General features: G+C 29.9%; 2 protein-coding genes across 11 annotated transcripts in view; one reads left to right on the plus strand and one right to left on the minus strand.

Moving 5' to 3' along the window:
- Positions 1–13,211, plus strand: part of LOC105840364 (centrosomal protein of 135 kDa) — a 33,519-nt gene extending 20,308 nt beyond the window's left edge. For both annotated transcript variants that reach the window (XM_036294121.1, XM_036294122.1), the window contains exons 14-19: positions 9,323–9,602; positions 10,711–10,908; positions 11,109–11,285; positions 11,373–11,575; positions 11,695–11,826; positions 12,870–13,211. In XM_036294121.1, coding sequence (XP_036150014.1) covers positions 9,323–9,602; positions 10,711–10,908; positions 11,109–11,285; positions 11,373–11,575; positions 11,695–11,826; positions 12,870–12,924 — 1,045 coding nt within the window. In that variant the 3' untranslated portion in view covers positions 12,925–13,211. The remainder of the gene's footprint in view (positions 1–9,322; positions 9,603–10,710; positions 10,909–11,108; positions 11,286–11,372; positions 11,576–11,694; positions 11,827–12,869) is intronic.
- An 827-nt stretch (positions 13,212–14,038) lies between these two features.
- Positions 14,039–20,373, minus strand: part of LOC105839711 (AT-rich interactive domain-containing protein 2) — a 65,529-nt gene continuing 59,194 nt past the window's right edge. For 4 of the 9 annotated variants that reach the window (XM_012686206.3, XM_012686213.3, XM_012686212.3 and 1 more), the window contains 6 exons: positions 19,905–20,064; positions 19,511–19,669; positions 18,388–18,468; positions 17,928–18,008; positions 17,438–17,529; positions 14,041–16,607 (listed from right to left, as the gene is read on the minus strand). In XM_012686206.3, coding sequence (XP_012541660.1) covers positions 16,484–16,607; positions 17,438–17,529; positions 17,928–18,008; positions 18,388–18,468; positions 19,511–19,669; positions 19,905–20,064 — 697 coding nt within the window. In that variant the 3' untranslated portion in view covers positions 14,041–16,483. Of the gene's footprint in view, positions 16,608–17,437; positions 17,530–17,927; positions 18,009–18,387; positions 18,469–19,510; positions 19,670–19,904; positions 20,065–20,373 lie in introns of all 9 variants that reach the window. The other 5 variants (XM_036294124.1, XM_012686207.3, XM_012686208.3 and 2 more) reach the window with 5 other exon arrangements.

Genomic DNA, 20,373 nt, shown 5'->3' on the forward strand with positions numbered 1-20,373 from the left:
TTATTGAAATAATTAATCAAAAATCAAAATTAAAATTATCAAAAATTGTATAAAAAATAACCTAATCTAACGCTGTAATTATAATTATATTTAATTATATTTATATTTAACAAGTATACAAAATTGCCATAGTTTAAAAAAGTACCACATAGAGTAATTTACACATAATATAAAGGTTGCTGCAAACAATACAGGGAAGGATAGCATATTTTATGGAGATACACTCAATCTGTTATATATAAAATAAAACATCCAATAAGGAGGGAAAGGGAGAGAAATAGAGAGAAAAGAAGAGAGAGAGAGAAAAAAGCACCTAAATGGCATGTTAAATAATTATAAATAATATTTTTTTAATTTCTTTATTTAATGAATTTATAAACTAAAAATAATTAGATTTTTTATATGTTTCTTTTTAAAGAACGCCTTTTTTTAATGCAACGCTTTGATTTGTTAAATAGAATTATGCAGAATAATTTTAAAACGCTTATCAAAACAAATGTCACTCGTTCGAATAATTCACTGCATAGGGATTACAATGGTTCCTTCTTTCACGCATCATCTCTTCGCCTCTTCTTACATAACTTTAGTTTCGTAGAAACGTGCAATGCCCTTTGCCTATAACGGTAACGCTGTACAAACTAGAGAATCCTCGAAAGGGCGCACCTATGTCTCTCCACGTGATCTAACGAACTAACTGAACAAAGGTGGCTCACATCGAGCTAAACTGCTTCTCTCTATAAGAATCAAGAAATGCATAACTTTAAGGGGGTTTATTCTACTTTGTTGAGTCCAAAAAAGCCTGTTTTTAATTTTTTTAGAGAAAAGCATTGAAGATGTATCTTTTTGTAAAAAGATTTATTCATTTTTGTAGATTATTATGACATTTTTAATTATGTTTCCAATGATGATATACATAGCATTAAAAATGAAAAACAAACTTTTTTTCTGTGGAAGTGATTGAGAACCACTGAAAATTGCTTTATATAAAGACACAAAATTTTTCTTAATTTATATGAGTTCGTGCATTGTCTAAACTACAATCGATATTAAAAACTGAATATAACGATTTTTCAAAGATTAAAATAATTTTTGACAGGCAGCGATTTCGTCAATTTTCAATTTTTATGCTAATTGTAGTTCAAACGATGCATAAATTGTTTCATTTTCTTTTTACATCAATCAATGGCTCTCAATTATTTTTGTCGTTTTTTTTTCTTTATGGTCTAATTTAATGTATTTATACATCATCTATCTGATAGTGTGTACGGTAAAAAAATATCATCTACAAAAATTAATAAATATTTCTTAAAAAAATTACTTCAATGTTAATCACTCCAACACTTTTTCATTTAAAAAATTCTTTTTTTTTTACAGAAAACAGACTTTATATTTAAAAAACAAAGAAAATATATTATACTACGTATTTGGGCTGTAAGAGTACGACGCGGTAACTGGTGTGTAATAATTATTTTTTCTTATTGATTAATGTTTAATATACATTTAATAGTTTTAATACAATGTAAAAGTCCAGACGCATTTTGACTACATTTTGAGTCATTATCAATGGAATCGTAGATGTAGAAATTTAACAGAAGAAATGTCAAATTACATATTTATAAGCTGAGCAAAATTTGTAATTCTTTCTAAAGTTTCTGATTCCCGATTGTCCATTTCAGTTGGTCCACCGAATTGATCAAAACTATAATTTGTTGTGGGAATTATAATTAAGCGCTCAGAAAAAAGAAAAAAAATTTATCTAAGGTCACCAGGTCCACACAAATTCAACATGCTCTTACAACTGGCTTCGTCAAGGTGTAATGAATTGCGGTTGTCAAACATGTTTGGAATAGTAATTAATTAAGCTTTTTGATAGTTGCAGTTTTTTATAATTTGAAACAGCGTTAAGATGTTGCGATGTCAATCGTTTGAAAATCTAAACACAAGATTTTATATTCGCTTTATCGGACTCAAAAAAATAAAATATCTCATTGATTTAATTTCTTTGTAATTTTTAAATGGCAAGTATTCACAATATACAATAACATGTTGAATAGCATTGTTAGAGCCTAAATTTTCATACATAAATAATTCATTTGTCCTCACACTCCAAGATTCTCAGCGAGGAAAATGTCAATATTGAGAAGATAAAAATTTTAGATGTTCACAATCAATATAATGCACACAACGCGTATCTTCTTTAGGACAACTCTAACTAACTGTAACTGACTTAACACCGCTTGTCAATTTTCCACATGTACTGCTTTGTGATGCAATCATGGAAGGGAACGGTTAGAGGGTCCAATGAACCTTTCTTAAGGACGTTGCATTCTCTTATTTACTTTTTCATATGAAGTCTACTTTTGATAACAATGAAAGGAAAGAATTGTTTTACCGAAGGAGAGAAAAGTCGTCAAATGTGTAGCATTTAAATTAATTTTTATTATATTCCTCATTTGACATTTATTTGTATCCAATTAATATTGGAAATTAAGGCTTGATGGTTTCAGGTATTATAAAATATTGATACATTAAATTTTTTATCAATAACAAATTAAATTATTATGAGCCTTTTTGCAAAAAATTACGCAATATATCGCCTAAATTTTATTTGTAACTCACAAACTATGAGTCTCTAAAGCGTATCGTCTCTTAATTGTATCGAATTTATAAAATAATTAAAAACCTAAAGAATTATTAAAAAACTATTTATTTACTAATGATTTTTTTAGAAAAAGAATTAAATATTTAATAATTAATAAATAATAATAATGAAAAATGATAAGGACGTCAAAATAAAATAAACATGAATCTATTGACATTTTCAATTAGTTTTGTTATATATATTCTCTTACTAGTTTTACAGTAATAAAATTTATAATACGATTTAAAAACTTTGATAGAAATTTATAAAAATGTTGATTTAATTTTTATAAAATAATTATAAATGTATATACCACGAATAAAAAATATTGTGCAATAAAATAAACTTTTTTCTATAAAAATACAATAAAAAAATTTAATATAAAGTTTCATGATTACATTATTATTATTAGTTATACGAACTGATTAAAAATTAACATCGGCTGAACATAATTTTTGAAGTTAGCACAAAATAAGATGTAATTTCATTAAACGTTTATAAATATGTTATCTATTTCTTATTATTTCATATTTTTGTCACTAAATTGCTTACATTAAGTAAAAATATAAAGTATTAACAAAGTATGATTTAAACGATCGATACGCATTTAGCAACTTTCCGCTATCTAAAAAGTAACATTACAAATGTGAAAATAATTTTTTTAGATTTTTTAGATTTTTAAAATTATTATATAACATACTCAACAATGATGATAAATGCTAAAATTTTGACACTTTAGCAATTAGTTTAAATGTCCTACTTATTAATTTAAATGTCTAACAAAAGTATTTCTAATTCAATTTTTCGCAAATTTTTTAAATACTTCAGCAAAACTTTTCTATTAATATGCTCGTAGTCCACATGAATAAAGATTTTATCTCAGATTAGACAACTCGATATCCTTGATATGAAACTTATGTTGTTCTTACGGCTGGGTTATAAAATAGAAAATGCGAGTTGCTACTGGACCATTATGCATAGCTTTCACATTTTAATGTGTCGCGACAAAAAGTGCATCTTGCAAAAAGATCACCTATATTTAAATTGTATAAATTTTGGCAACAGATAGCCGCGAATAGCGATTAATGAATTTGGCACTTTACAATGCGTGTATCGAATAGGTTTATTTCGTGGAGCTTTCGCAATTAAGTCAGCACGAAGTTGTCAAGTTGTTGATTATTCCCATGTCACGAGAAACATCCCTGCATATTAACAGAAACGTTTGTAGAGTAACTCGCGATGCTTTCTATGGCACTTTTCCTTTTGTGCTAACGTCGCGGCTGCGAACTTTCCTTCTGAATGTTCTGGCGTCGTGAAAGAGAGAGTGAGACGTAAACTTGAGAAGTCAAGAGGAAGCGGAGGCGCGATAATTGAGTGACAAATAGTATCTGATGACAATCTCATTAATAATTAATATATTGTATTTTTACTTAATATAAGCAATATTTAGCAATGAAAATATGAAATAAAAATATAAATAAAAATTTATATAAACTTGCAATTTTTGAAAACTTGCATTATCGAGATCAGCATTTATTTTATTAAGAAAAATCTGGAAGTTTGAAGAAATTTTATTACCCTAAGAAATTATGGATTTTTATGAGATTTTATGAGGTTTTAATACTCAGAAAAAATTTTGAAATTTTTAACTTTTAAATTTAAATTTTATGTTTTTCTGAAAAAATTGTGATTATTTTTTCTTGATATTATAAATTGATATGATCAATTATTTATTTGAATTAGCAACATATATAGAACACATTCATATACATTATAACTTAATATTAATTTACTTGATGGTATTCTCTTACACTGTATAGTTCCGTATACACTTTATTCAATTTACGTATAAATTTTATTTAAACTGGAGGAAGTTTATAATACTGGCGTACCACTTGGTTTTGAAATAGTATTTCTTAAATAAAAGCTAAAAATAAAACTTAAAAAATATAAATGTAAATTAGAAAGTGCCTTCTATCAGATGGTATATAACAAATTTTATAATATTATTTTACGTTTTGCAATAATTAATGTTGTCGGAACATAATTAAAAATAAATGTCTAAGAAATTGAGCCCCAAAAATGGCATAGTGAGCTTTATTTTTCCTTTCTTTTTTTTCTTAGCATGATTTATTTGTAAATATTTTCAAGTTAATTTATATGAGAACTTTTAAAAGCTTTTCACCTTGATGTAATATATATTTTTGTCGATTATACAAATACCTTGTGCTGTTCCGCAAAGCACAACATATAACACGACTGTATAGTTAGATTTGTTTCCATATATATAATAGATATTTTATATAGTCACGAATAAATTATAAAAAACTATGTAAGTTTTTATTTTTTCAATTACCTATATTGTTTTTATCAGTGTAAAATTAATACAGTTCAATGTTTAGTTTCCAAGAAATGAGGTACTGCTTTAGGAAGACAGTATAGGCGACCTTCCCTTATGTACACACATTCATAATTCATATCTAGATAACAAAACGTGTCTTGGCCAAGTCACATAAATCTATAATTGCTTATGATGCTGGTAACTCGTATATTTATCAATCAAAGATGAAGTAACTTATTGTCGCCAGTAATTAGCCAAGAGATAAACAATTTCTAATCACAATGTGATTTGTAACTAAAATAAAGAATTGGCCAGTTTGTCGACTTTGACATTGTTTATCTCTCGTATATCTTTAAGATTTTAATAGTTTATATTATATCCTTTTAGTAAATTTTTATATTGAATATTCAAAACATAAGTAGCTTTTCTTTATAATTATAGAATAGAGCAATAAAAAGCACGTATAATAATTTAAATTAGCAGCAGTATTAAATATATATATATATTTCACGTATAATAAAATACATTTATTTAGATAAAATTCTTTGGAAAATCCTGGAAATTTTCAGGAAATTAAAAAAAAATTAAATAAATGAGCAATTTAAGAAGTGACATTTCTGCATCTAGCTATGGTATGCGTCACGTTGAAAATCTTCCGCGTTTAAAGGGTACTAGTAAGGGAAAAACCGGTAACTCGCTACCGGGAACGCATTTATGGCTTGAAATTTCATCATCGCGATATTGCTCACGATGAAACTTCGCCGCCTGTACAGGAGAAATTTATAGGCTTGTCGTAAGCCTATGGAAATAGAAATCATTTCTTTGAGCGCCGCGGATGCATTCTTCTGTAACATCCGTGACATAATTTCCATCGTCATTATCACGAAATGATAATTCACCCCGAGGCGGACGAATCGTCCACGAGTACACACGCGATCAAATTATGAGAAAATTGATTATACGAGTCCACAGCGTATCGCCCTTGGTATTATCAAGATAATGAGATACATTTTCCGGTCAAAGCTGAACGCGCTGATGCGCAATAATTATATAATTTTTTTGCTTCCTTGATAATATATTATTTAATTTTAAGGATATTTTAAATCTATAATACTAGCTAAAAGTTATTAAAATTAAGAAATTGTTACAGGACTTTTAGATTTATTTTTTTCTTTAATTAACGACAAAAAATTTAAATATCCGAATTTTGATTTTGAAATAAACTTTAAAAAATAAAATTAATTTGACTTATAATAACTTGTACAACGAAAATAACCCTGTTTTGCTACAGTTTTAGCCACAAGTGAATAACTGTTAAACAAGTGAATTCAAATAAACTTTTGCACAAATATTTATTAGAGTTATTCATTTGCGGCTAAAATTTTTTATGTGTAAAAAATTTGATTTAATTCGTAATGTTATTTTCTCATCAAATTTGTAAATAAGCAAAATGTGATTTTACACCTGAATCGAGAATAAACAGAACATTAAATAACTTTTAAACCAAAAGAATTGTGTTCATATTCTAACTTTTTGATAATTTTTTAAATTTCATTATTAATTATTAAAATTGACGCCTTTTTCTTTAATGTAAAATGTATGAGTTTTAACTTATTAATATTTGACAACAAGTACAAGAAACAATACGTGAAATGGTAACAATAAGTGAAATTCAATATGATTATATAACTCTGAGTAGAAATGAGTCTTATGTTGGTCGAAGCTGGATCTTATCGCTTCATATAATTATGATATTTCTATGCGAATTTGTATACACGAAAAAAAGTAATATTCCTAAGTAAAATTACTTTCAAGAAACAATTTACTTCAATAAATTCTTAGAAAACATTTAATGTTTTAAGAAATATTTTTTCTTTTACTATCGCACATTTCCCAAAAAGAAAAAAAAGAATATCATAAATTTATTTTTAATACTAAACATTCTAAACTAAAGAGAAATATTTACTTATTCATTTTCAAACTTAAATGGATATTCTGATCTCTAAAATGTTAAAAAGTTTACCTATTTTTGAGATTTAAAAATAAAAACTACTGAACATGTTTTTTTACATATAAATTTTTGCTTATTTGACTTGATAATGAAATATTTATTAGTTTTTATGTTAACTAAATTTAAAGATAAATACATTTTTCATGATGGCGCTAAGCAGAAACCCCTGAGGGAATACCATTTTTTCGCACTGGATACCCTCTTAAGAAAAATTAAACTTGTTACCTTTAATAAAATTATTTTTTAAAAAGAATAATAGTTTTTTTGCATAAAACATATTCTTTTCTATGCTAATGTTTCTAATTTGTTGATAATTTTTTTACTTCAAAGATCATTTTATTGTCACTAGAAAGAAATTTACTGTTAAAGGTTGCTAATTAATTTTTTTTTAATGAAGAATTATAATATAATATTATTTTGCGAAAAGGTAATTACTTAAAATAAGGACATTTTTTCTGTACAGTAAATTATGCACCGAGTACTTTTTGTCTTGAAACAGTTTTAAATGTTGAAACTAGCTGGAATAATAATATCACAAATTAAATTGAAAACTAATTTAATAATACTCTAACAAATATCTTTGAAACACTGAAAAGAATTTATTGCGAACAGCAGTAAGGAATAATTGTTTTTCGAGCGGGATCGCCGAGTGGATGGTTGCTATGCTGCCTCGCGGAAAATGCTTTCATCGATTCGCGCGCGTGTCGGAATTGATTTTCACTTTCATGCCGCGGACCAGATCTTCCGCGGGAGATGGTTGTTGCTGTTGCTGCTGCTGCTGGTACTGCTGCCACTAGAGGGACGGCAAGACAGGCGAGAGAAAGTCGTCTGGCGCCCGGATATTTTTCGCACGCGCTATGACCACGTTGCAGGTCTCGCGATTACGCAAGCGGCACCGCGCGTAATCGACGGCGCGGCGCGACGCGCGGATGATCGATGGTCCACGATGTTGGTCTGTCTCTCGTCCGTCGCGAGACTTCGAACTCTGTTGTCGAGATTTGCAATTCGTTTCCGCTATTGACTCGTTAGCCCGTCGAAAGTCGGGAATGATTGGCTCTCGATAGACACGCGTCAACCGCATTTTCCGCATTGAAAGCCACGGAGATCTCGTCAGTTCTTTCCGAGGAAATTTCATCTGAGATGATGTTGTTATTCAGTTCCATATCATTTGTACACGTCGGTCAATTTCGCAAACACGGCACGCGCACAGAATAGTTCCGATATTCCGTTCAGTTTCGTCTTCGCCGATTTATCAGGGGGAGGGAATTGCGGACAATGAGAAATCCAATCTGTGTAAAATATAATATGAAAGTCCAATCACGTAAGTACCTCGTTTCGAGAGAGTTGTGCAAGTTTCCAATAGAGACGAACGCCTAATTCGTTTGTGCCGCCCTTGTCCCCTTTCGGGAACGTATCTTGCGCCACGAGGAATGAACACCTGATCCGCATAAACGAACGCGAATGGATTGCCATACGACATCCCAATCGAAAATTGTACAAGATCACAATGATATTGAATAGAAATTGATTATAATAATTTAAAAAATTAAATAATTATAATGTGATTATAATAATTATATTACGGATCAAGATAATTTATTATTTTTCTAGATGTTTAATGTTTCTATAATAGAGAAAAGCCTGTATGAGTCAACGCAGTTTACGTTGCGTAAATTATGTATTGAGGAAAAATGTTAATTTTTCAATTTGATAAAATTTCTTTAGTTCAGTATTTATACATTTAATTTAAATACATAAATATACTTAAAATACATACAAAAATACTTGAACTTTAATGCAGATATTTATATTTAATTTAAATACATAAATTAAGTTGAAAAATTTAACATTTTTTCTTAATGTATGTATTTAACAATAAATGCTTAATACATACAAAAAATTCAAATCATTATTGACATCGTGTTTGGTTAAGATTATATTTTCTATTTATTTATTTAATTTCAATGAATTTTAACATGTAGACTCGACATGAATTCACTTCAATTAATTCAATAATTTATATTTTTTGACATTTGATGACATTTTTTACTATTTCAATCATTAGATTTTAATGATTACTACATGCAAGATTTAATAATCAGAATTTTACGACTATTTCACAATTAATGCGCACCGAAGAGAATCCAAATCAAGAATTAAAACGTATGTTATGTGAATTCTTTATATACATTAATTATTCTTAAATATACCCAATAATAAATGTTGGCTCATACAAACTTCTTTCTATCATTTATTTATGATTTTCAAAATCCTATTTTGTATTAATTTTTCTATGCTTCTTAATGTATAATGTCGCTATTAATTGCAGAATGTGCATCGATCAGAGCGCGGAACAAGAACGTCAACTGAGATCGATGCAGCTGGAGATGGAAACGGTGAGGCGGCAATTCGAGGCCGCGTCGGTGGACCGCGAAAACGCGATCCAGGAGAACCGGAAGGTGCAAGACGACCTGGCAGCGGCGACCTGCGAAGTACGGAATATGCAGCGTGAGCTGGAGATCTCGCGCGCAGAGTGCTACGACCTGAAGCGGCAACTGCAGACCTATGTCAGCGAAGTTCGCCGCGCTGAAGAGCTCCTAAATCGGAAGGTGGATACGAAAAAGATTTTAAGCAGATTCAAAATCATTTCAAACTTTACACAAAAATTATTCAATACAATTTTTTTCTCAATATTCTTTAAATTTTTTTTTATAAATATGTTTTAAAATTATTTATTTCAAAAAGTGGAGGACGACAATTATATAACTTTTCCTGCACATATATTTTTTAATAAAAAAGCTTTTGACATTGATATTTTTGAAATAATAAATCTGATTATTTTATCTGAGTATTTTTGAAACAATTAATTTATTTTTGAAATAATAAACACAAAATTTAATTAAATAATGAAAACAATAATTTGTTATTTTCTTTATGTTGATAAATATTGATAGAAAAGAAAGATTATTGGAAAAGCATTTTTTATAATAATGACTTAAACAATAAACATTTTCTACATTTTTACCGATATGACATCATATTTAAAGAGAATTGTAGAATTTATGAACATTTCATACTGTTACAAAAAAATTACAAATTATACAAGTATACAATACAAATTTATTTTTTTATACTAAAATGCTTTTATACAAAAATGCTTTTTCTGACATCTAATAGAAATTCATAAAAGATCCATAAAAATGACAGTTTTTACTTTTAATTTTGTTAAACTAAAAATTAATTATGTCCGGGCTCTTCTATTCGATGAATAGCAGATCAAGGGAAAAGCCTCTAGAGCCAATGCTGATTGAATTTTGCTTGTATGATGATTTTATTACACTGAAGATGACCAAAACGCATGCGCCGAAACGTCTGTACATTTAATTAATAAAACCATCATACAAGCAAAATCCAACCAGCATTGGCTCTAGAGGCTTTGTCCTTGATCTTTTAATTTTGTATTAAATATTATTAGAAATAATTAATCCTAGCTTTTATCTTTATCTCTTCTCCCCCCCCCTCTCTCTTTCTTCATGTTTTAGAAAATTATTTAAAGAAAACTATAGGGTCAAAAAATTTGAAAAAATTTAGAAATGTCTACACAGTAATAACAAACTTATTCTCACAAAGTTTTGTAAAGTTTTTTTATGTGAAAAGATTGGAGAATCTCTTTTACATCCGACCCAAACATCTTTTATTTTCTTCGATTGTTTCCAGGAAAATGAGAGAACGGAAATGCTGAACCACTTCCGAAGTCTCAGTCTAGAGGCAACGGTGCTGGAAAACAATAATCACAGCTTGGAATCCGAGGCAGCGGAGGCCAGAGGTGCTCTTCAAACCGCGAACCATCAGATACTCGATCTGGAGCGTCAATTAGCGGACAGAGACTGTCTGATAAAGGGTTACGAAACTCAGGTATTTTCTTTTTTTTTCTTTCACAATAGATATAAGAAAATATAAAGAATCGCTGCTACATTTACTCGTCAATATCTCGTATTACAACATTGAGCTGAAAATAAATTAATTTAAATCGGGAAAGAATCCTTCCAATCAAATCCTTCAAGATGTAAATCATGTTATTCTCATGTGTATGTATAATTTGATGATTTTCTCAGATAAGCAATCTAACACAAAGCGTTGCTAGCTTGGAGACGCAACTGCGACAAGAGATGGAACAGCGACATCAAGCCGAGGTCGATCTAATGGCGGTTAGGGATCTATGCGTGAAATTGGATCAACAAAAGGATACGCTTGTGGAGCAGCTCGGTGACAAGGACACCGCGAAAGTGCATGTAAATTTACTTATTCTTTATCCCATTTTTACTTTTTGCGTATTACCTTGGTTTCTTTATCGCTTTGTTTTTTCCCATTTTTTATAGTATGAGGCGCAATTGTCAAGACTAAAAACTGAACAGAGCATTATTCAGGAACAAATTACTAGAGATCGCGTGACTGTAGAACGACTGGAGACTCTTCTAGACCAGGCAAGACAGGAATCCATTAACGCGCAGGCTACCAATCAAGAGTTGCAAAATGAGATCTCCAGATTGAAGCAGAAGGTCTCTGAACTTCAGAGTAAACTGTACGTCTCATTGTCATTATTTTTAAATAATATCTTTTTATATCTGTGTTTTTATCTTCTATGATTTTGATTATTCATGATTTTCTATTCTGATAATGTTAAACTTCACATGATTGTAGTTCGTCAGAATCTGCGGAACTCAGGCAATATCAGAATCAAGCGGCGGAATATAGCAAACAGATCAGCGAGCTCCGTAGGCAAGTAACCAACGAGAGGTTTGATCGCGCTAGAAAAGAAGAAGAGAGTCGCAGGTATTTTATAATCATAATGTTATATAACTATAAAAACGTTCGATAACCGCATATCTATTTTTTTTTTCGTCGAATCATTTATTTACACGGTCTCTTGTCATTGCCTATCGTGATCATTAGAACTTCTGAAGAAACAACGACTCTCTTCCAACAAAAGACGCCCCAAAATCGCACAACCCTTCCTCACTCGGATATTAGGACTTTGAATGATGAGAGTGTCGCTTCCACCTCCAGGTAGAAACTGCGATCGCGTTTCAAAGTAAAAGTAAACTGTAATTAATCAATGATTAATCGGCCAATTACGAATTCACTAGGCAAGTAGATTGGCTGAAAAAACCGTACACTGCCACTCCCAAACACACATTCATACGCGATTCCGACCAAATGATACCGATGAATCATGATGCTCAAGTCACCACATCGTTCTCACTCAAGTTTCGATGTCCCTCCTTTAAAAGATTTACTTCTTCCGCCGATTACATGCAGTTCCGTACCAACACATCCGTCTCGCAATGCAAATCTACCGGCGACACAGATAAATGCTCGAATTTTCTTTAACGAAGAAATTATCGTAAACACTTATTAATATAATGTCAAGAATCAGGGAGCGTATAAACCAGGCCGGTTATGTGTGCTAAATATTACTTATTATATTAAATAATTATTATAAATACATACATATATACACGTGTGTGTAATATTTTTAGTATTAGCTTGGCTTACATACTCCTTAATTCTTTACGTTTTATTTTAAGAAGTATTTATTTATTGATTATCTTATTAATAGTATTCTCTGCTCTGAGTTTTTGTAAGAATTTTGAATCTTTAGCATTTTCGAAATAACTTTTGTATTATATGCGTACATATTTATAGGAAATATATAAATTTTATCAACTATAATTATGGGTACTTTTTTGATACAAAGCGATTTGTGCTATTAATATATATTAATGAATTTTCCGACGCGAGAAAGTATATATTATGTATAATAAATTGTATGTAATGTTTTACGACTGATGCTTATCTTTTGTTTACTTTTTCAGGTCACTAAATTCATCTCCGGACAGTTTCAATGTAGATTTAAATGTAGTAATATAAAACAACTATGCAAGATGTCTCCTGATTTATAAATACGTGGAAGAAAATAAGGATAACATTGATAAAACCACTACGAAACACGTGAATTGTTTTAATATGTCAAGCAATGTCTTACAGTATAATTATATATTGAAAAATAGATTTTCGTATGCTCGCAGATGGTCGTGCTAATATATACATGTATGCAATGTGTGTGTGTGTGTGTGTACGTATTATATTCATATAGTTCTTCACTATATAAAATAGATCAAGCACAAAATTAATAAATAATGTCCCGAGAGATCAAGACTTTAAAAAAATAAAAAATTAACGATTTTAATGATATAAGAGCGTTTAAGTATATAATAATTTATCTAATTACAAAATATTTCGAATTAAGTGTATAAAGAACAATCAAATTTTGTACAAGTTAGAAATTAAATTAAAAATAAATTAAGCTTTTAAAAACTTAATTAAAAATAATTTAAGAACTCAGAATATTTCAAAGAATTGTAAATATATTGATTATAATAGGAAATATTAAATATAATAAAATTGTTAAAGAAAAAAGTTGATAATATACTTTGAATACTTTTATCAGCATGACTTGACAATAAATTTTATAAACTTTGAATTTCTGTAAGTCCAAGATGATACGAGCAATAATTTCAGTTAAATGAGTCTTTTAAAATAAATAGGAGAGATATTATGAATATATATTGAATAAAAATCTTTCGCGTGCGAAAAAAAACAATGTGTGTATATATATACATATGAAAATAATTTAATTAACAAGCCTTAGTAAGAATGTATGTCTAAGTACAAATGCATTTATATATTTTTAAGTCTATATACTCAATTTTTATTGCAATAAACTTTTCTACACTTCCTACAATTTCCAATTAAATTTATTTATGTTAAAAGATATATTTTTTAATTTTGGATTTTGAAAATAAATAAGTGATAAATAAATGAACAATTGTTATACTTAAATAACTTTGTAACATACGTACGTGTGATGATTGGAGACAAACAAGATATTTGCGTTGTCCAATTCTGCTTTTATTAATTTTTCTTGCTACTTTTTATGCATTCGTGCAATACGACGGAAAGAACAACTCAAATAATCAATCTATGTATTTTTCCCATATTCTCCTTCGTATTTAGTAATTTATTATATCGTTCTTTTATTCCTTTACACAGATGTTTATTTATGATCTCGATGATCGTACGAAACGGTGAACATGTATTTATAAACTAGGTATAATTACAAATAATAAAAATAAAAAGCCTCTCACAAGATTTCCATCCTCCTAAAAACGTTCAGCTATTAAACTTGTTTTTATATATTTATATATAAAATACATAATATATAGAGGCTCGCACAGGGTCCATTATCATACTTTTATGTCTATTCTTAAACGGCCGTTTTGTAATATAAGACGAAACCGTTCCTCTTGTTGTTTTTCTTCTCACCGAACCAGTTTAAATAATTACAAAAATCCGTTTTCTTGCAACTTCTATGTCTTGTCACAATCTATTATAATACAAGAATCTTTTACTTTGTTTTCTCTTAAAGACGCATTAAACTTACAATCTTAAGAAATTTACACAGAGGTTTTAACATCATGAATGAAATACAGGCATTATGTACAAGTATATATATCTTTATATATTTATATATATGTATATACGCATATGCATGTACATATATGTATATGTATATATACATAGATATACAAATTTTAATATGATCAGCTTATTCTTATTTTTTATGCAATGTATGTGGTGTTAAAAAAATTCAATAAATGCAACCTACGCCGTTTGCGAAGTAGTGACGTTCGAGAACGTAAAATACTTGTCACCATAACGCCGTTCGAATAAAGATTTATTTTACATATCTTTCCGATTCGACAAATAATGGATAATTCATTGAATCGATTTTATTTGGTTTAGACGAAAATTTATATTTTTAATAGTATCTTCTCTTTTTTTCACGTACGCTACATAATATAAAAAAATTTCTATACGATCCTCCAGAGCAAACTCTGTTTAAAATTAAACGATGTTAGAGTATTACATCAAAAGACAACTTTGTCATTATGCGTTGCAATGATTATATTACATTTTATACGATATATTCATAACAAATTTCGCATCTATTGTGTAAATATGTTATATAAGTTATGTTCAATTGAGATATTCGAAGTAGGATACTTTTACACATCAGTTCAGAGCACTAAACTCTGCCGAAAATGAAAAAGAAAATACGATTCTAATTACATGTATGGATATCGATAATGAAATTTTTTAGTTAAATAAAAATCGAAAAAAGAAGTTAGTCATCGTATAAAGAAAGATCTTAGGCCTTTAAATTCAAATATTATAAACAATATTCGTTTGACATTTGCCTACTTATTCATAACTCATTAATTTGTCAATATCGTTGAGATTTTTTGCGAGATATTCTTTTGATTGGAAGTCACGCTAATGACAAAGTCATTTTATAAATTTGTCTAACGATATGCCGCATTACTTAGCGAGCGTAAAAAATCTTTCTCTAAGTATCCTGACACATTGCAGAAGTCGAATGGCTAGAAGTCACCGAGCTAAAACTGATCTAAACTAGACGTCGTTAGATTTATGCAGTGATATGAATGTTCTGCTGACAAACTTCTAATGACGAACTCGCTAGCATGCCGATGCATGTACTGTTATATCTTACTAATTTCTGTCGGTAGATTAATTAATAATAAAACAAAGAGAGACGATAATTAGCCACGTAATTGCAATTATAAGCAAAACAAATTCCTAACAAATACATTTCATAAAAAGGTTTCGCTTTTTTGCCTTTATATCCTAGATCCTTGGTGATTTACGAAAAAAAAAACACAATAATAATTAATAATAGAATAATATAATATTAATAATAATATATTGATTATAATTAACTATAACGTCTATAAAGTATTTTCGTTTCTTTTTTGTACACGTTTACTAAAAACACTTTTTCCACATTTCTTGTTGAGAAAATAAATATTAATATTAAATCTGAAATATCATCTCTCTCTCTCTCTCTCTCTCTCTTTCTCGCTCGCTCACTCACTCTTTCTCATTTATTCACTCATTTTTTTCTCTTTTTCGCTCTCTATCTCACACAAAACACACATTTTTCTCTCTTTATCTTATTTTCTTTCGCAAACTTGTTATCACTTTTCCATATTTGACCTAACTGTCTTCTTTGTATTCGCATATTTCACTATAGTTACAATTTATCATAATCTAAATTGGCAAAATGATTTGCCTAGTAAGTTTATAGGCCTCTTTTTTCTATATATGGAACATTTATCCTCTCTTTCGCTATCATTCTTCTTTAGAGTCTTTCCAGTCCTTCAAACTGCATGAGCACACATCACGTCAGCTCACATGCATGTGCATACATACATCCACGGACATGCATTAGCGCACAGCAAGTGACTATAAACTTATGCACTCGCTTTCGCTTCGCGTAATTCGAAATAATGTAAGTTGATCGCTGCTCACGAGATTAAAAGATCATTTAGAGGCCTGATTCAAGAGGTCACCTATGATGGCTACTGCTACTCTGGTCATTCATATCGTAAAGGACTTGTGCGATTGTTCTCGATGATTCGACATTGCTTAACGCCACGCCTGCCAAGTGGGGCTCGTATGCTCTAAGATGCCTGCAAATAATTCGTGAATGGACTAAGATCGCAGACAGAGATACAACTCTTGTGACAATTTTCCTCAGAATTTTTCGTATTTTATAAAGTTTTTTGAAAAAAAAAAATACTTTATTCACAATTTTAGATTTTTTGTTTTTTTTCCAGAAATTATAATACAAGAAATTCTTAGAATATATCAAAGAATTCACATGCATAAGAAAAGATGTAGACTTTTTCATATTTTTTCATAGTTACTATGAAAGAAGTCCTTTTTTCTGTTATAATGGGATCGAAGCGATTCCATTATAACAGAAAAAAGAACTTCTTTCATAGTAACTATGAAAAAATATGAAAAAGTCTACTATAAATTTTATAGAGTGAGATTTTATCTTTTATAATTAAAAAACCGTACTTAATAAAATAAAGAGGCAGCATTATAACATTTCTTAACTATGAGGATTTTAACAAAATTATAATAAGATTTTAAAGATAAATCCTCAAAATTAGACTTCAAAGTAAAATATTTTAACAGTATAGTATATAACTATATTATACTGACACAAATACGCCCCCCCCCCGTGTCTAGTAGTTCAAATTGGTTTAAATATCTTTATTTGAATATTTTAGATATTGTGTTGATCTAAAAAAACATCTAGGAACTATTTACATTTTTTCAAATTATTTCTGAAAAATTATTTTAATTTGTTTCCAAAAAATCAGAGAGATTGTCTAAAAATCTTATAAAATTTATATAGGTACAGAAATTCTTGAAAATTATGTAAAAAATTCTGAGAAAGTTTCACCACGCAAGAGTTAAATAAATAATGGAATAAAATAGAAAAGCTTACCTTCTACCGTGTGTTGAGTATATGACTAGGTTCCTAAGAATGAGAGCTGCCGTTAGGCGAATACTTTTGGTCACTGGACCTTCGTTGTCATCCTGTAAGATAAAGACACATAGTGAATAATCGATCGTCCATGCGCGCTCGCTTTTATACACAGAGACAACTGATGACAGACAACAAATGAACCTCATTGATTTTCAAATGCTAAAAAAGAAAATCTCGTGAAAAAAAATGCATGGATGTAGTATTACGTAGTTTTAAAACTACTACAGCTAAATGTTCTACTGAATGCGTTATGGGAGTCGTGTTAATGTGTAAGAAGCGCTGCAATGTCTCGGCGAAGCTGCAGTTCGATATCTATCCTGGACAGTCGCGCGTGTATTCGACGTGTAATAAACGGCGACGAATCCGTATATTCTTGCACCTTAACCACGTTACAACAAATACAAGGACGCACACATATCACACACAAACATATATTCATAGAACCTACGGATCTAGCAACGTCTACTTGGTACGTAGGAGTCCGGCTTCTCTGCTGATTTATCGAAATGAGCGCCGTGCCAACACCCTCCTAACATGAGTATTATAAGTTCGACACATGTAAAAAAATGGTATAAATGCTAGCTACAAAATGTAATGTCGAAATAAAAATAAAAAAAGACATGCTGCAACAAAACGGAAAACGATAAAACAAATGAGGCGTTTTGGGGGAGGATGACATGGGGTGTGTTTGAGAAAACACTATTAGCGCTATCAGTATCAGTCTATTTTCATTGCTCATTAAAAATAGAACACAGATTGAGGCTGATAGCGCTAATAGCGTCTTTCCGAACGCATGGTGTGCAAAAACAGAATAAAAAAGCAACAAAGAGACGACAGCAGCGGCAGCAACGGTAATTAGAGCTGTAGCTGCGTCGCGATTTCCTCTTCAATTCTCAATACGTTTTTACCTGTTCCGGTGGAGAATTTTGCCCAGGTCTGGGGGAAGAAGAGCTTGAGGTGGCTGCAGCGGGCTTGGTCGGCCTTTGCTGCTTTGCCAAGAGAGAACAAGAAATTTCGTTAAATTAGCTAGTCAAAGGTCAAGCAGAATCGAAGACTGATTCAGGTGATTTTATAGTCAACTTTATATCAACGTGAAAGGGAAAGAGATTGTAACATGTGTATTTCGAGATGTGTATTAAGTGTATTATAAGATTATAAATTTGTATATATCTATTTGTATATTATTACTATCGATTTGCTCTCGCAGAAAATTTGCCTCAGGCTGGATTTATGATGCATATAGAATATATTTTGCTTAACTCTGTTTTTTCGTTCGGATCTGCGCTTATATCTTCACTTTTAGTGGAGATGGAAGTAAAGATAAAATCATTTTTTAAACTGTAATTATTATACATATATTATACTCCTAATGTTCTTTTCAATCTTATTCTCTCACAAATTTTTCATTTTTAATTGCAAATATATATGTGTTAATTAAAATTATATTCAAATATTCATTTAAATTTAACATTGCAATTTATATCTTCATCGAAAAAGCGAATGTTTACAATATTTGCCTGTTTATAAATGTTTGATAAGAAAGTCTCTCTTATTAAACATTTAATATTTATTTACTTTTAATCTAATAGTTAATAGTTCAAGATTTAACAATAGTAAAAATGTACTAAAAATGTAAAAAATAAAATTAATATTTTTTACTGTATATATTTTTCAAAATCCAATCCTAATGTACAAATAAATCGAGAGCTTTGCTTCTTTTCTTATTATAGTAAACTCTGTAAGATTACTATACGAATTTCTTTTTTAGTAAAACAAATTTGTGTAATTTATATTTTTTCATGTGGAAGTCCGGATTATCAAATTTGAGTGCTAAAAAACTGGAAATTAAAATCAATTCAGTAGACATCTCAAAGAGGCGTCACGTTCTATGTTGCACGGTAGAATTGGTGTACAATGTGTTAATATTAAATGTGTAAATTATAAACAAAAAACGAACGAAACAGCAGAGTTCAACTTCTGTATTCTCAAACACAAGTTTTAGAATTAGAAAACAACAGCTTAAAAACTTACCATTAGCTCCTTAGGATTAACGAATTCCAAAGCATGCCGTTTAATAGCGTGGAATGCCGCATTGGGTGCGTATCCGGGATGATGCGGAGTCGGGGGTGTAGACGTAGAAACTTCAGTTTTGCCCGTCACTGTCAACTGTTTCCTCCTCATCGACATTGTCTGTAGAGTAAAAAAGTTGGGAATATAAAACTCTTATGTTCATTTCCATCAATACACATTAACTGATCTCGGTTTAACTCTATATCTTTTTTTCTAGTTCTAAGAATTAGAAAAAACGGAGACTAAATTAAACTAAAACTTGAGTTAATCTATGTTGATGAAAATAAACATTATATTGGAGTATCAAGTATCGTCCGATAATTTCCCTCGTCCGAGAAATGCAAGCATTACTTACGTCCGCATTACAGTGCCTATCGTAAAGATGCGTCATTAATGAGAACTTGCGTCTCTTGAGAGCGTCGCAGCTTGCCCACAGACACAATATCTCCTCGCCACCACTCGGACAGTGAGCCTCGCAAACATGAAGATAGACTTCGTGCGGTGTTTTAAATTGTCTAAAATTATTTGAGATATTTTTCATCAATTTACAATGTCTCATAAATAATTATCTCTTATCAATAGCTTTCGTGAAATTACTTGAGGAAAAAATGATTAAATGAGAGGAAAAATCCGAATTTGGGTTCCAGAGTGGTAAGTAAAAAACAGTACTTTTTTTGCCATTCTTAAGTTGCTGAATTCTATTCTGACTAAAAAAATTTAATTTGCCGGGAAAGTATTAAAATTAGCATATGAAGCTATTAAATATATAAGAAACTTATGAGAACGATATATTAAAGCGTAAAACTATAGTAAAACAATATTGT

This window comes from Monomorium pharaonis, chromosome 11, assembly GCF_013373865.1.
Source record: "Monomorium pharaonis isolate MP-MQ-018 chromosome 11, ASM1337386v2, whole genome shotgun sequence".
NCBI classification, from domain to species: Eukaryota; Metazoa; Arthropoda; class Insecta; order Hymenoptera; family Formicidae; genus Monomorium; species Monomorium pharaonis.